This window comes from Macaca thibetana, chromosome 5, assembly GCF_024542745.1.
Source record: "Macaca thibetana thibetana isolate TM-01 chromosome 5, ASM2454274v1, whole genome shotgun sequence".
NCBI lineage: Eukaryota > Metazoa > Chordata > Mammalia > Primates > Cercopithecidae > Macaca > Macaca thibetana.
The window spans coordinates 23,778,469-23,795,050 of NC_065582.1; the positions used below are offsets into that span (position 1 = coordinate 23,778,469).

At 33.7% G+C, this 16,582-nt stretch overlaps 1 protein-coding gene across 3 annotated transcripts in view; it reads right to left on the minus strand.

The window, feature by feature from the left end:
• Positions 1–7,024: 7,024 nt before the first annotated feature.
• Positions 7,025–16,582, minus strand: part of TLL1 (tolloid like 1) — a 227,574-nt gene continuing 218,016 nt past the window's right edge. For 2 of the 3 annotated variants that reach the window (XM_050791804.1, XM_050791803.1), the window contains 2 exons: positions 12,664–12,914; positions 8,295–11,451 (listed from right to left, as the gene is read on the minus strand). In XM_050791804.1, coding sequence (XP_050647761.1) covers positions 11,317–11,451; positions 12,664–12,914 — 386 coding nt within the window. In that variant the 3' untranslated portion in view covers positions 8,295–11,316. Of the gene's footprint in view, positions 11,452–12,663; positions 12,915–16,582 lie in introns of all 3 variants that reach the window. The other variant, XM_050791802.1, reaches the window with a different exon arrangement.

Consider the following 16,582-nt stretch of genomic DNA (forward strand, 5'->3'; position numbering starts at 1 on the left):
AAATATGTACACATTTAGCATCATTCTTCCGTATTAAACAAACAACTCTTACATTTACAGATTAAATTATAGGTTGATAAGCTAGTCTTTTTAAGGGCTTAAAAATGACTTATCTTTTCATACAGGTAGCTTAGGGTAGTTAAGAAAAATACTTGCTTAAAAATTGAAATATAAGTTTTCCTTATTGCTGAAAATTTATTTGAGTTGCTATAAAATGACCTTAGCATCTTAACCCAAATTTGTTTAAAATACACATGAGACAAATTGGAGAGAGAGAGAAGAGAGAAGTCTCATTTTTATTCTAAAAAAGTAATTTCACAGTTTTGTAATGTAACCAAACTAAACATACTTATAAAGAAAGAAGGATAACGATAACATATTTCATCTTCATTATTACAAATGACAATCTCTTTCTGTATTAGTCATATGGTTTATTAACTTCATATCAGTGTTACTCAGAAAATATTCCAGATCTTAAGGTGACAAGTACTCATTTTTTGAATTATATAAATTTTAGCATATTGGATTAGTTCAACTTAATTTAATGCAATCCCATTTCAATTCAATTCAATTTAGCCAATCTGTAAAGGAGGTCTTTTTAGTGTGCAGTTCTGTGTAAGTACAGAAAAAAAAAAATAGCATCTACTTGCTTTTGAGGATCTCAAATCATTGCACAGAAAAAATATCAATATAAGAATAAATGAAATCAGCATGACAAGTAATTTGGGGGTATCCTGAGAAGTGCACTCAAGATAATTTGCAAAACCTTTTCTGTAGTGCTTTCTAAAGCATATTACCTCATAACAAAAGCTATATATTTGACACACAATATAGTGCAAAATTGATTTACCTTGCCTTTCTCCACAGAATTACTTAGAGGAAACTGTAGCGTAAAATGCATATTATCTTTATAATTCATAGATCACATACTAACAGAAATCTTTTATAATAGCTGGCATTTGGGATATTTTTCTCATATTGAAGTACAATCCTGATCTCATTAAAATTAATAAAACAGAAAAATCATGATTAAAAATGATTTATAAATTTATCAGTTTAATAATGTTCCTTGAAGTTAGGACAATCCTCTGTAGAAGGCTAAAACTAAGCATAACTCAAATACATTTTTATTTCTGGATTCTCATTTGAGTTGTTAACTATATTGATTGACTGAAAATTATCAGGTTTTTAAAATCTTTTTTTGTATCTTAGCAACTACATCATTTGTTGTCTTTTATCTTCTAATACACGATAGTGCCTTTAGGATATGGATTTCTTGTAATTTTTCAAAAAATAATTTTTTAAAAATATTTCCAATTTTCCTACAGTGTTCTGTAATTAGATATTTAATTGAATTATGGATTCAGCATTTTCTGTCAAGTACATTTTGGCAAAGATTAACAGTCAACCTCTGCACAGATTCACAGCCCCTCACTCTGCATCAAAAATGATCTAATACTTGGATAGTAAAAGTGCAACATAAAATGTTGCTTCATTTTTAACAGGTTCCTTTCTATCTGAGCATTTGATCCCTTAAGTCCTAGCTCTGTTGGAAGTTTGAGGATACCTTAAACACAGAATTATTTTCTTTTTAAAAGTTTTAACCCACTTTTCTGTTTATTCCTGATGGAATATATTACTTTTAGGCAAACTACTCTATTATAACTCTAAATAGAAATCAAAAAAATTTAATCAAACTGCATAAAATCATGTACTTAATGGGAAAGCGAATGGCTTTCCTTGCTTTTAAGGTAGACAACTTTGAACATATTAGCATTTAAAATCACACTATAAAGAGCAAAATGAAAATCTGAATTTATGATTACTTTTTACATTTAAATACAATTTATATATCTACCCCTCTTTAAAGGGAGTCTCTTCATCACAGACACCGTGTGATCTTGGAAGTTATGTATTTTATATTCAAGATTCCTGTCTATAATATTGGAATAATAATACTTATCTCACAAGGTTATTGTGCACTCTATAAATGCTGAATCTGAATTAAAAATATACATACACATGAATTATAATATTTTATTTTAAAATCTCTTGAAAACGTATTTTTAAAAAATCATAAATCATGTTGTAAAGAAGCTAAAGGGGAAAAAAGAGAAAGAAGAGAAGGAGGACATTGGCATTCCTAGCTGGCAATGTTTTAATAATTTATGGTACATACAAATGTTTGCTTTTAATATAGCCAAATATTTAATTCTTATGATTGTGGATTTATTAAAATTGTGTAAAGGTCATAAATACATAATGTACATTTATATTCTAATATTATATCATATTATATACACCAATTGTCTATTTATTGCTTCTCGATTCTAAATATGTTTTTCATTGCCTGCTGTAGAAAATGGAGCTGGTCCCTTTGAACAATTGTCCTTTGCTCTCCTGATATGAAGCTGCATCAATACAGAACAATGCAGGATGTTGCTGGAGGAAGGGGCTTCTCCTCCTAGTTCTGGTGTGCTTCTCTGTTTCTCTCAGCAGGCTCTGGAAGACTGCACAGCTTCCCTGTAGCCCAGCTACTGGAGTTCAGGTGACTTCCTAAAACCAGTTCAAAACGAGTTTTTCTATACCAAGGAATTAAATTTATGCTCAATGAAAAAGAGCATCTGAAAATCTTAGAGGCAAATAGTTATCCAGAATGTTTGCATTTTGGATGCATCACTGGTTACATTCTTGTCAGCAGTGTATACAAGTTTCTGTGCTATACATCCTTGCAAACACTTGATAGTGTTTAAGACTTTAGTTACTAATGCAATAGATATCAGATAGTATCGTATTATTTAAATTTGAATTTTCCAAATAATAGCAATGTCAAACATGTTTTCATCCATTTTTTTAAACCATTCTGCCTTCATCTGTGAATTTCTTGTGTGTATCCTTAGCACATTTATCGATTACATTGGTTGCCTATCTTCTTCTTTAAAGGATCAAGTGGCATTTTAGGATTTCTAGGTCAACAAACAATGTCTTCAAGTCTTAACTTTTCTTGCCAAAAGGCTAACAGTCATTTTATGTATCATTCTTAGGTCGTGGAGTGGACGCAAACAGGCAGTGAGCTGAATTTGATTCACAGGATGTAGTGGACGCAAATAGGCAGTGAGCTGAATTTGACTCAAAAGATGTAGATTGCCAATTCCTTATCCAACAGGGTTGTTTTGGCCGGGCGCGGTGGCTCAAGCCTGTAATCCCAGCACTTTGGGAGGCCGAGACGGGCGGATCACGAGGTCAGGAGATCGAGACCATCCTGGCTAACCTGGTGAAACCCCATCTCTACTAAAAAATACAAAAAACTAGCCGGGCGAGGTGGCGGGCACCTGTAGTCCCAGCTACTCAGGAGGCTGAGACAGGAGAATGGCGGGAACCCAGGAGGCAGAGCTTGCAGTGAGCTGAGATCGGGCCACTGCACTCCAGCCTGGGCGACAGAGCAAGACTCCGTCTCAAAAAAAAAAAAAAAAAAAAAAAAAAAAAACCAGGGTTGTTTGTATCCTACTGAATTTGAGGGTTTTAAAAATAATCTGGTTTCTAATCCTTTGTCAGATATATATCTTGCAAATACCTTATATCACACTATCTCTCTTACTAAGATCTTAATATCTTCAGATTATCATCATGAATTATATTTTTATGATTTTGATAATTGTATATGTTTTGAGGCTCTAGATTTACATTAATCAAAAATTTTTAAATGTTATAGATGCATTGTTTCTTTTATCATTGGAGTTGCTAATTTTATTCCAAATAGTCTCTTATGCCTAAAAAACATCAGCTATCATTAGTTTAAAATATGCCCAATACATTTTTTCACTTTCAGCTTTTCTCATGCTGTTTCACAAGCATCTTTTCTAAAAGTTTATAGATGACACTTTAATCCAATCTGAATATACCTTTTCTTAAATTGGAAATTTTAGTGTACTTACATTTATTGCAATTACTAGTGTATTTTTTATTTCTCACTTATAAAATGGGGACAATAAATTCTAACTCACATGTCTGTGAGAATTGTATGAATTAATATCTCAGACACTTAGTAAAATGCCTGGAAGATGTGTTTTACATTTTAAATATTACTTATTACTGTCTTTTTACCATCTTATTTTGTGCTGTCCATGTTTCTCACTTTTTCTATGCCTCTTAATCTTCCTTTTATAAAATCCTCAAGATTTATTATTTTTACGCTATCTTTCTCTCTACTTGTTTAGAAGTTATATATCCTACTTTTATTCTTTTGGTTAGCCTACCATTTTACCCTGAACATTTAACAAAACATTAAAGTAATCCACTTCTTAAACACTACAAAGACCTTAGAACTTTTCAACTTCAATTAATCCTCTCTAGTTGTACATGATATTATATTATTGTTTTATATGTACTTCTACTTTCTTTTAAAATTATTCACTAATATTATAATAACATTATAGCAAGATAATTAACATTATTTTATAGTAGTAAATATCTTAAATTGACACATAATCACCAATCCTTGAATAACTAATCCTTCTTGCATATCATATAGTTCGTATTTGTAAGTAGTATTTAACAGGGTATAAAAATTTAGGTTGACAATTATTTACTCTTGATATCTTGAAGACTTGATTTCACTATAGTCTGTATTGGAAAGTCTGCTATATTTCTATAACTACCTTCTTGATGATCTGCCTTTTTCTTTGACTACTTTTAAGACTTTTTAACTTTGTATTAATCACTGTCAGTACTATGTGTCTAATCTTTATTTTTATGTATTTTTATGTATTTAGCTTTAAGGGCAGCTTTATTTTTATGTGTTTTCTAAGTGCAGTCTTATTTTTATGTATTTTTGGGGGAATTTTTTTTGTTTCCCGAATGTGAGGATACATGTCTGCCAAAAGTTTCAGGGCATTTCAGATATTTATACTGAATATTTTATTCTCCTCCATTCTCCATATTGTCTTCCTCTATAACTCCTAAAAATACATATTGAACATTCACATCTACTTCTCATGTCTCTTAAAATTTATTTTTTCATCTGTTTGTTTCTCTGTTGTGTCCTGTGATTCTTATGTGCTTCCACTTCATAAATGATATCATCAACCATATCAACTACATTTTTTATTTCAATTACTGTATTTTTTCATTTCTGCAAGTTTAATTTATTTAAAATCTACTCGGTATTTTGAAAGTGTCTATAGTTTTTCCACATATTTCCATTTCCTTTCCTTAATCATTTTAATATACTTTTCTTTTTACTCTACATTTGATCATTTCAGCATTTAAAATTCTTAAAAGTCTAATTCTGTTACTTACTATTTGGGATTACTCTTACCTGATCTTTCCATAGATTTTTCTGAATTGTGGCATCATATTCTATAATCTGTGTGCATATGTTGCCTAGGTTGCAGTTATGTGCTTCCAAATTCTTTTGTATATATACACGTGTGTGTGTGTGTATGTGTGTGCATGTGTGTGCATGCATGTGTATGCGTGCTTTTCAGAGAGCTGGGTATTATAGGGACTTTACTCATCTTTAAAAAAATCACTCATTGACTTGGAAGGGAAGCAAATAGTGAGACAGTGAGGCATTTTACTGTCCTGCAATCACACTATTGGTAAAAAACCTCCTTTTTCCCCACCAGTTAGGTCTTATTGATTGGAGATAGTGGGTTAAATGTATTTCATATTTAGAACTACAATTTGTCAAGTGCTGCTGATGCTAGTATTAGGTATCTCTTTTTATAAAACATATTGTTTACAAAAAGCCTCAATTGTCCATCCTGAGATTCAGTAATTTATAAATTAAAAACAAAAGTAATACATGCAGAGAAAAACTTATTTTTATAGGACAACTGAATTTTTTAAAATGCTCAAATGCAGAACCAAGGATGTTTAAGTTGATGCTAGTCTCAAAATACAAACCACACAATTTGACAAAATGCCCCCAAAAGGAAGTAGAATACACATGTATGTTTCGTTATTGAAATTTCAACTTTGAGAGGTTACTTTACATTAGTGCTTATCTCTTTAGTATGTAAACTTCACGAGAGCAAAGATTGCTGCTTTTTTCTTTTTTATCTCAAATTCATAGTACTTAGCATGGTATGAAGTATATTAGCAGGCATTAAGCAAATATTTCTTCAGTGAATAAATAGAATAAATGAATGAGTAAAATACATTGTTGTACTATGCGTTTTGGTTTGAAAATGGCAAAACTTATTATGAGTGACCTTTTAGTCCCAGGGAATTCAAACACAACTAATATACGTATAGTAAGTATAACAATTGAAAACTTTATGAAAAATTTTTCATAAAGAAATGTTTCATAAAGAAACATTGAAAAAGTTATAATTCCCCAGGAAAATTTTCCTGTAATTTACTTTTAGTCTCAATTGTAGTTCCTTCAGGAATATCCACTAAATAATTTTTAGGGGAGGCTTACATATTGAAGGCTTATTATGTATAATCCTTTCACTTTGTACTTTCTGGGCAGTCTTTCTGTTTAAATATTCTTAATGTCATTCCTTAAAGTAATTCCTCTTACACCCCTATTACCACTGTGACATCACCACTGTTTTTAATGTTAGCTATCACTTTTTTGTGGCACTAATTATAACATAAAAATATTACAAGGGAATATAGATGCACTTTTATATTTTGATGGAAATTTATTGTATTTAGCTAAATTTTTACAGTTGCTCTTCAAAAAAAAAAACTAACAGAGCTTTCAAATGATAATGCAACTTTTTCTTTCTTAGATTTGTTGTATAATTAAATATTGTGGCTAATATAATCATCCTATAATATTATTCAATAGAAGAAGCACCATTGAATCTATTTTTAAATTGTAATTTGCAAAATAGACTGAAGCATTGAGCACATGTTTAAAATAGTGTAAATCAGTTTAGTAACCTTCATTGCTATTTGTTTTCAGATGCAAGTATGCTCTCAAAATTTGATAGTTGAGCAAAAATAAAATGTTATATAAGTAACTTTCCAGATATAAGGACAACACAGACAGACAAAACAAGGTCAGAGGGACTGGTGAAGCTGTTAGCTTATATTCATATAGAAATATAACAACAGAAGCAATGTCAGTATTTACTCATATACCTCCAACCTGGCAATAAATAAAGATAAGTCCTGATGTTGGACCTTCTAAGTGCCTCAATCTGCGTAGAGTTTAATAGATCTCTTTTCAACTGCTTTTTATGCAGATACATTTCCACCTACAAGTTTTTTGAAGTTAGAAGTTGATATTCATGGTATTCATTTGCTGCTTAGAATATTGGATGAGAAGGAGGTCATATATAGTGAAGTGTGTTCACAGCCTTATAATTCCTTTGTTTTCATCCTGCATGGGTACTTGCATTAGGGTGTCATGACTGGAACTAGAGTTACATGGCCAGCTTGGATTCAGGTTCAATATACTGGAGTGAGGGAAAGTTAGGCAAGTTGGAAACTAGACAGTGAAAATGTAGATGTCAGAAGAAAGTTTGGAGACGAATAATGCTATTTCACAAAATATCAGAGCCAGCATTCCCACTACTTGGTTCCTAATCTAATGACAAAGTTTCTCAGTTTTATAACAATAACATAAAACACCAAAAGCTAAATATTCATTGGAAACCAATTACCATGCATTGAAGGATAAAAACTTTCAATTCATTCACCGGCCACCTTTTTTCTCTTTTTGATAAGTTCTTATTACACATTTGTTGTTGTAAAATAGAAAGCATTACTGCAACTCAAGTTATACATCTTTAGGAGGCAGTTATATTTTCTGCTTTCCTCCTTCCATACCTGATTTAACAAGTGGCATCAAAAATTTTCCATAAGGCAAGTCTTATTCTTATTAGTAAATAATAGTTTCCAAATATTTGATAACTGTTTTAAGTAATTTATAATTTCACACAGGGTTATACTTCTTCTAAATCTACATAAATATATAATTTAATGTTTCTTTTAAAAAATAAATTTTAACCTTACAAAAATAAAATTACTTGGTGCTTTTAGAGATTTTTCTATATGGCAGAACGAAATTTGATATTTGAAGCTTATCACCAAAAATACAGCAGTATCACAAACCAAATAAAAGAGGCTAAGATACCTTAAAGTTAAGCAGAATTTGAATCTCATACTGTGACATATTAAAATGAGTCATACATAGCAAAAATCCAGCCATATAGGAATGGGATACTTGAGGGTTTTGGAAACACAATCGCTTCTCATCCATTTCTTTTAAAAAGTTATTTTGTCCATTTATGTTAAGTCACTATCTCCTGAATAAACTACAGTTATATTCAAAATTGACTTTTAAAAATAATTTAATAAAATCCAGTGAGAACAGTGATTTTTTCTATGTATAGTCAGAGAGGACAATATGGGAGTTAGGATTTTGGCAAATATAAAGCACAACCAATATACTGATGTAGGGTGGAAAATAATTTAAAAAATTAATTTAATAAAATGTCTGGAGCAGTAACTAACAATTATTAACAACACAACAATGAAGCTGTCTGTATTTTCATTTAACAACACGTTTAAGGCAAATGTTGAATTAATATAAAAATAATATGCGGTAAACTGATATCTGACATGACACAATAAAAATTAATTTTCATGTTGAAGACCTAGTTATGACAACATCTCTGTGTGCCTTCTAAATACCTAATTTCTCAGTGTGCAGAGCATAGCTCACCATGGCGTAATAAGATATCAATCAGAATAGCCAGAATATTTCTTAATATAGACCAATACATTTCCCCTATCACATCAGGCAAAATAATTTAATATATTTATTTTCACAAAAGGTTCATCCTAACTCCAAACTATAGTTTATTTTAAATTTCTAGTACTAATTCTGATTCTTAAAGACAGCTATCATTGATATTCTAAGTTTCATGCTGTTCTCGAAAAGAACAAAATGCCTATCTTGAGAGTTTTACTCTAATTCACCCCTAAAATTTACTTTATGTGGGAAAGTTTCACCATAAAAAATCTACTATTTATGTAGGTCAAGATTGATTCTACTACCTTTGTAGAACAAGCAGAGACTCTTATATAAGATAAACTGGGTTTCAACATCTAACTTTACACTGTGACTCTGGGAAGGTTAAATAAATTCTTTGAGCCTCACTTTCTGAACTACAAAACGAGAACATGATGACAGTCCTGAGTGTAGCATGGAATTTAAAAAGAGCTAGTGCACACTCCTAGCACGGAGTAGGAGTAGTATAGAACAGTATAGGTGTTAATGTTAATGATTTTTTCTCCTCTTTCCCATTCCTGGCATATTTTGGCTAACTGGAGATTAGTGAGAAAATATGGAAGAAGTTACTGGAATGAATCAGCTCTACTAACAGGCTCATCTACATTGCAGGCAATAGTTATACATTTTCAAAGTAACATTCAATAAGATCAAAATGTTGGTTTTAAAAATGTATTTACATTTTACAATTCATATGCAAGAAATATTTTCAGGGCAACAGTTTAAAAAAAAAACAGATAAGCTACATCTGTGTGTATAGTTTAATTTTGTAAAACTGAAAGAATATACCCAATTGTATTCAATGTTGTATGCTCATGGACAGGTAACAGAAACAAAGCTACCTCATACAGTAATCTATATTGACATCAAAATAGAGTTTCTCTAAAGGAAAGAGCCTTTCTTTAATGGGATTGATCATAATTAGAAGTTCCCATTATTTGTCCATGAAACCTAAGGAAGGTGCTATTTCAAATGGAATTCTAGTAGAACTTGGCACATACATTTTAACTTTTCAACCACCCATTATTTTTTACCTCTTGTAGTGCCACTCACTCAGACAATCACACATCTACATTCATTAATTTTAAAAACACACATGCCTTTAAAGCAGAAAATTCATCCTCAAATTACATTTTCTACAAAAAAAGCAGGACACCGTATTTATATCCAATGCTTCAGTCATGGAAATGCATTTTCTTCAGAGAGCTGTTAGTTAACATACACTCTTATGTTCAACATTTCAAAAGGTGTGTTTTAGGAGGATCTGTTTGATCATGTGCAAGAATTCTAAGGCATTATAAGTAGTTGTTCCACAGGACAAGGGTTGCCCTTGCAATGATATACTCTTGATACATTTGACAAGTCTTTAGTCTTCAAATGCCACCAGCCATAGGGAGACATTCGTAGTCTACAGGTGGGTTGGCTCAAAGGTCAAAAACTTGTTTAAAAAAAAGTTTATGGAATAGCACCATAAGAAGTCTTTCAGAAACAAACATTTTTTTCCAGCATTGCATTCTGAAAAAATGAATCCCAGGAAGAGAAAAATGAAAGAGATCTTTCAGTTCTCACAAGACCTACTTCTGCTTCATTTCATTTTTAAAAAATAGATTAACCATGACAACATCAACAATAATAGCTACAACAATAACAGATCGACAACAAAGGAAAGACAATAGCAGCAGCAGTAACTTGAGTAATGAACCATCCAGACAGTCATTCAGAAGAATCCTGCTCACACCTCTTCGGCGTTTTCTCATAAGGTTCATAAGACATCACAGGCTTCTTGGATTTGGTGTGAAAGGCAGCACTTCCAAAAAAAAGAACTAAGTTTACCATTTCACTGGACATTTTCCGAGACAAAGAACTGATGTCTAGAATTTAACTGCAATAATAGACACCACTGACATTTCAAACTCATCAAAATGTAAGTACACTAAAGTGGTCTCAAGATCATTTGTGTTTCAGAGGTTAAGCTGGCCTGCAAGTGGAAATAATGAAGCTGAAATATCCCAGTTTCCAAACACCAGACACACACATACACGTGGAAAGTACAAATCACCCTCGAAAGACTCCCATTTCACATCACCTTACATGGATCTGGTTTACACTGTATCCAAGATACAAAGTCAGCAATTATCCTAAGACAACCAGAATAGTGTTTTCCAGTTTATGACCTGCAAGATCATTTTATGTCCCCAAATCTTGACAAATTGTCAAAAAGAACTCTGCAGGGTCACAACTCCTGAATTAAACTGTCTGAATTGTGAGGCATCTATTTCAAGCTGTGAACAAAAGCTTGTAGAGTCTTCCTTGAAGTATGTGATGCCCTTTCACCAGCTTTACTAATACCATCAAGCACGGAGTTCAAATATCCTTGTAATGCTGACGAAGGTTTCGCTGGAAACTTCTCTTTTAGTACAAAGATAATTATGGTCTTACAGGGATTTTTTTTGTTCAAACTCTTTATATAAAACATTTGTGCCAATATCTTCAGTTTTTAAAAAAAATATGTCTTCTCTCCATTATGCACATTCTTTTGTGTTCTGACAGAGGTTTTGGTGTTATTTTTTGGTATGTGTGGTATCTGGATATCTTATGCTTTTGTATCTTATATGAAATCCCTTCTTGTTGATTGTGTCATCAGTGTGGAAATGAATTAAAACTGCATCTCCAATTGAATAAATCTCTTCTGGGGGCTGAAGGAAAACAAAAACAACAAGCAAGTAAACAAGCAATAAAACGAATCACTTTTTCTTCAGTGTAATGCACGTTTGGGAATACTTTTCTTTGGAATATAATTTATTCCTCCCAACAACCTTGGAGAGTAGGTGTAATCTACTTCTTCACTTTATAGAGGAGAAAATGGGATTCAGAGAAGAAAGTGACATGCTAGAGCTCACATGGCTAGTCAGTGATGTAGCTGAGCTCTGAACATACATTATATTTTCTAAGTTCTGGGCACTTTTCTCTCTAGGACTTGAGTGTTTTTTCCCTAAGCTTTTAAGCCAAGTTCTCTTGATTTGCAAATCAGTAAAGTGAGGTTTAGAGAGCGTAGAGATACTAAATGCGTTTCAGAAGCTGCTCTGAAGCAGAGCCACTTCCAGAATCCAAATCGTCAAGTATTTCTTGTTTTAATAATCTAAGCACCAAGAACCTTTTTCGTTACATTTCAGTTGTCATTTGGGCAGGAGTTCAACAGTATTACTGAAGCAATAGCTACTGGTAGACATTTGAAAAACTGGGACCAATATCTTCAGTACAAAATATGTATTCAGAAGACTATAAATATATAAATATTCATGCAGTGAGTCCTGGGGGAAAAACACAGAGAAAACCTTAGGTTTTTCTTTTCCTTATTTCTCATGGTGACCTCTTCTGACGTGTACCTGGCACTCCGCACCTGCACAAGTGACACTCTGCAATGGAACAGTATCTCTGTAGCATTGCCTGTGTACACACACCAGTGGCTGACCTTGCCACTGCCGCCAAATATATTTGTTAAGAAGAGAATGTGAATTAGAATGGTGTGCATATTCTTTGTTTCCTTTAAGCTTTAATTTAGAAACGTGACAGAATTGTCTATGGTGTGTGTTTAAATACGCTGCTGTTAGATTAAGTATTTAAATATTTATTGCATAATAAGAAATTAGAACATGGAAAAGTGATAAGAAATTATACATACTGATTTCATCAGTTTCACCTGATATTCAGGCAAATTCATTAGAAGTGGAGAATTGATAAGGGAAGAGACATGTTATAATTTGTCAAGCCATTTATAATATGATGTAACCTTATTTATTTATTTTTTTTTGTAAAAGCATTGCCAACTTGTGAATGGTACATATATCAATCATGAATCAATAGGCATCTTAATGGTGTCTAGGGTATCCTATTGGTGGTATATTTACCCCGGATCCACAGAATCGACCAAGCCCCACAGCTGTTGAATCGAGACCATCAAAGAGCTCCACATAGTCATAGCCACAGTCTGCTTCTTCTTCCACTTCAAACGTCTGGAAGGATAATTCAAGTCGAGAGCCCCGTTCTGATACTAACAGCCATTCACAGTCAACCTGCCCCGGGTAGTTGTTATCCCCAAACTGAGCATGTGAGTACAGATCTCTGGGTTTTGATTCTGCTTTCAATCGGCCGCCACACTCTGCCCAGGAAAGAAAAATAAAACGAGTAAAGTCAATGGGCTTTAACGGGTCCAATTTAAATTTCAGTGTAGTTTCAGTGTAGCCTAGCCATTGTCTAACTTCTGTTTCTACTTCCAGTATCAGTTATGTTTTCCATAACTGAAGAGTCAGATAGTGTCACGAGTGCCCACCCAGGCCCCAGACATGGACTGTCTGGGTTGGAATCTCAGTCCCAATGCCTGCGGGCCCTGTGACTCCGGGTAAGGGATGCCTTTCAGCCATGTTTTTCTCAAGGGTAAAATACAGATGAAAATAATGGTACCAATTTTAGCGAGGTTTCAGAATTGAAAACATGAAAATCACTTAGAATCTACCACTTAGGGACTCAATAATTTTTAAAATTGTAATACCTAACACTGTCTCTAGTCTCAAATAACTATTTTCATAGAGGAGACTCCAGAGTATTAACTTAAGTTTAATCATAACAATTTAAGAAGCCCAAATGCAAAGAAGTGAGAAGTAACTTAAAATTCAACAATAGATACAAAACTCCTCAGCGTGTGTTTGTGTTATATAGAACTTTCTATATAGAATATATACAATAGTAGTATTTTACTTCAACAGAAATATTTATCTCACTTGATGGGGAAAAACCTACATATATCATTAATTATAATTATCTTTACAATTCTCGAATCTATCCAACGATAGTCTGTGTTTATTACAAGAAAAAATAGTAAATGCTCCTCACAGCTCCTTTAAAAAAGATAAATTAATAAGCACAGGCTCTACCAGTTATTATTGAGTGACCTTTGTCACTCAAGGTAAATACACCAACGAAATAAGCAAGTGGGCATAAAATGTTTTAGTTAGTATAATTTAGAAAATAAAAGGTTTCAAATACTCCTCTCAGGAACAATTTGTAGTCAGAGCCCCAAAACTTTTCCTTTTTTTTGAGAAGAGCTCTCGCTCTATCATCCAGGCTGGAGTACAGTGGTGTGATCTTGACTCACTGCAACTTCTGCCTCCCAGATTCAAGCAATTCTCCTGCCTCACCCTCCCAAGTAACTGGCACTACAGGCGCTCACTACCACATGTGGCCAATGTTTTGTAGTTTTAGTAGAGGCAGGGTTTCACCATGTTGGCCAGGCTTGTCTTGAACTCCTGACCTCAAGTGATCCACCTGCCTTAGCCTCCCAAAGTGCTGGGATTACACACATGAGCCACCGCACCTGGCCAGAGCCCTAAAACTTTTTAATTACTGGAGATTAAATAAAGGCAGAGAGTCTACAATGCCCCATCAACCTATCCAAGCAAGTATGGTGGTTAGGAGGGAGATAAAAGAATAGGCTATGAAAAGTGTCAGGAGAAAGTGGAGTTTCTTTCTGTCTCTGTTTGTCAGAGATTGAAAGAGTTTCTGGGAAGTAGGAGTTTTACTGCTAAAATAAGGACCATCCTAGAGGAAATCCAATGTGGTAAAATCTGGAGAAGCAAAACCACTGGACAGCCAAGTACAACTGTAACACTGTGATGGTAGTCTGTGACCAGATAGTCCTTCACGAAGATGGTTAGGCAGCCGAAATTCTAAATTGAACTTTTCAGATTTGTATATAGTTTACCCATATTGTGGTTTGGTGACTTTTAAAAAACAAAATGTTTCTGAATTATGGGTATTGAACCCCTTGTCTGAAATCATGTGTGCCCAAGCAACTCTATGGGCGTTATCATAAACAACAGCAAATTCAGAGACCTTTATGTGACTAACATATGAAGGAACTTCCAGCTAGGGTTCCAGTTACAAGAATGACTTCCCCATTAGGCTGTGTTACACGGTGAATGCAAATGTCCCTCCGTCTTCCAAATGGTAGATGACTATCTCACACAACCTACTGATAGAGGTGCCACTATTACAAATGTATTTATGTGAGGAAATAGTCCTGAAAGCTGGAATACCAATTACCCTTGGGATTTTATCTCCCAAGTCCCACAGACTGGAAGCCAAGCATCCTCCCTTTCCCAGTATGGAGCTTTTCTTATCTCAGTAACTCCAAGAATTATTTGCCCCTTCATGGGATGGAACTCCCAGTCAAATTGCCTGGCTGCAAATCTGGCTCTATTCTTTACCAGCTGGGAGACTTTTTTCCACACTTTCATTTCTAAAAAGGGAATCATACATAGTACTCACATCATAGGGTCCAGATGAAGAGTGCATAGGTTCATATATGGAAAATGCTTGAAAGGTGCCTGGCATAGTAAAACCTATATAAACTTAAGCTACCATTATTATTGTTATTATTTTCCTATGAGCATATGTAAATGCCATCATCTGTACTCTAGGATCCACTCAGGTATGAAATGAAAAACCCAGAAAAATGAACAACAATTTAAAGCACTATTAATATTCTATTAGGAAGGAAAAATTCTACTTTTGAAGGCCAGTAAAATATTTTGTGAAAAATATTTCTGAATTCAACATATAAATATGTAAATCAGTGTAATCTCATTTACAGATTTTTTAAAATTCTACCTCTTCTCCAAGTTTGAGTATTGACTGATATATTTTGTTTTCAGCTTTTTAAACTAGCTTCGGCACTTGCATTACTTTTATTCCATGGCCCAGGAAGAGCAGCCGGGGAGGACCTGGAGAGCTGGTGCAGGCAGCCTTTTGTGTGCCTGCCTCACGGATATAAGGTAGCATTACAAGGACCAGGATCCAGAAGAAGCAACACTCTGCCAGCCGCAACTTGGAACAAAAATCAAGGAAGAATTAAAGAAATTAAACAGAAGAGGAAAAACGACTTAATAGAGGCTTTATGAATCTGAAAATCACAGGAAGGTGTCTTTATGGGACTTTATTAAAAACTTCTGGAAAAACGACCTACATTTAAAAACAAATGCCTTAAGCTGCATTTAAGGACAACAAGAAGTTCCGCGCCCCCTGCTTTTGCGTCCATTTTCTTTTATCTGTTGCAGTGCACACCCCCATTTCTGTGGATCACTGCTCAAACTAATAAACCTGGACTTAATTTCTAACCGTGACACACACACACAAACACACACACACCCTATGACAGAATTCAGTCCACAGGAATTAATGTTCTAACCATCATTCACTCACACTTACACACCCCCCATGACATAATTTAGTCCACAGGATGAATTTGTGAAGAATGAAATGAACATTTGAATGCTATATGCAAAAGAGGTGTGATTTTATTAAACTGTAATTACTGTTGCACCAACCTATAATATGCCCTGAGAAAATTCCAGAATACAATAGGCAGCCTGAGGGCAATTGCTTCTGGGTGTTTTCCAGAATCCTCCTTGCCATTCAAGCAATGGTCAATAGGTCCTTTATTGTAATAGGTCACTTTAAAAGATGACTTTTAAATACGGTGAACACATTTTCATCGAAACTACCTATTCATTTACCAAGTCAGAAAAATATAAAACCAGTTATTTACTATGTTGGCAATAGCATTTTTATATCATCTAAAGAACAGCTGCCAAAGCAGTTCTTACAGAATTCTGAGAAATGGAAAATGAAGCTGAATAGGAAAGGTAAAAAGGAGGGAAGAGAAGCCTATGGTGAACTTCATTTTAATTTGGAAAGACAAGTTTGTTTATTTCCTGGTAAAGTATTAAACTCCAGGAGAACTCTTGTAATTTGACCTATAAATGCTTTTAG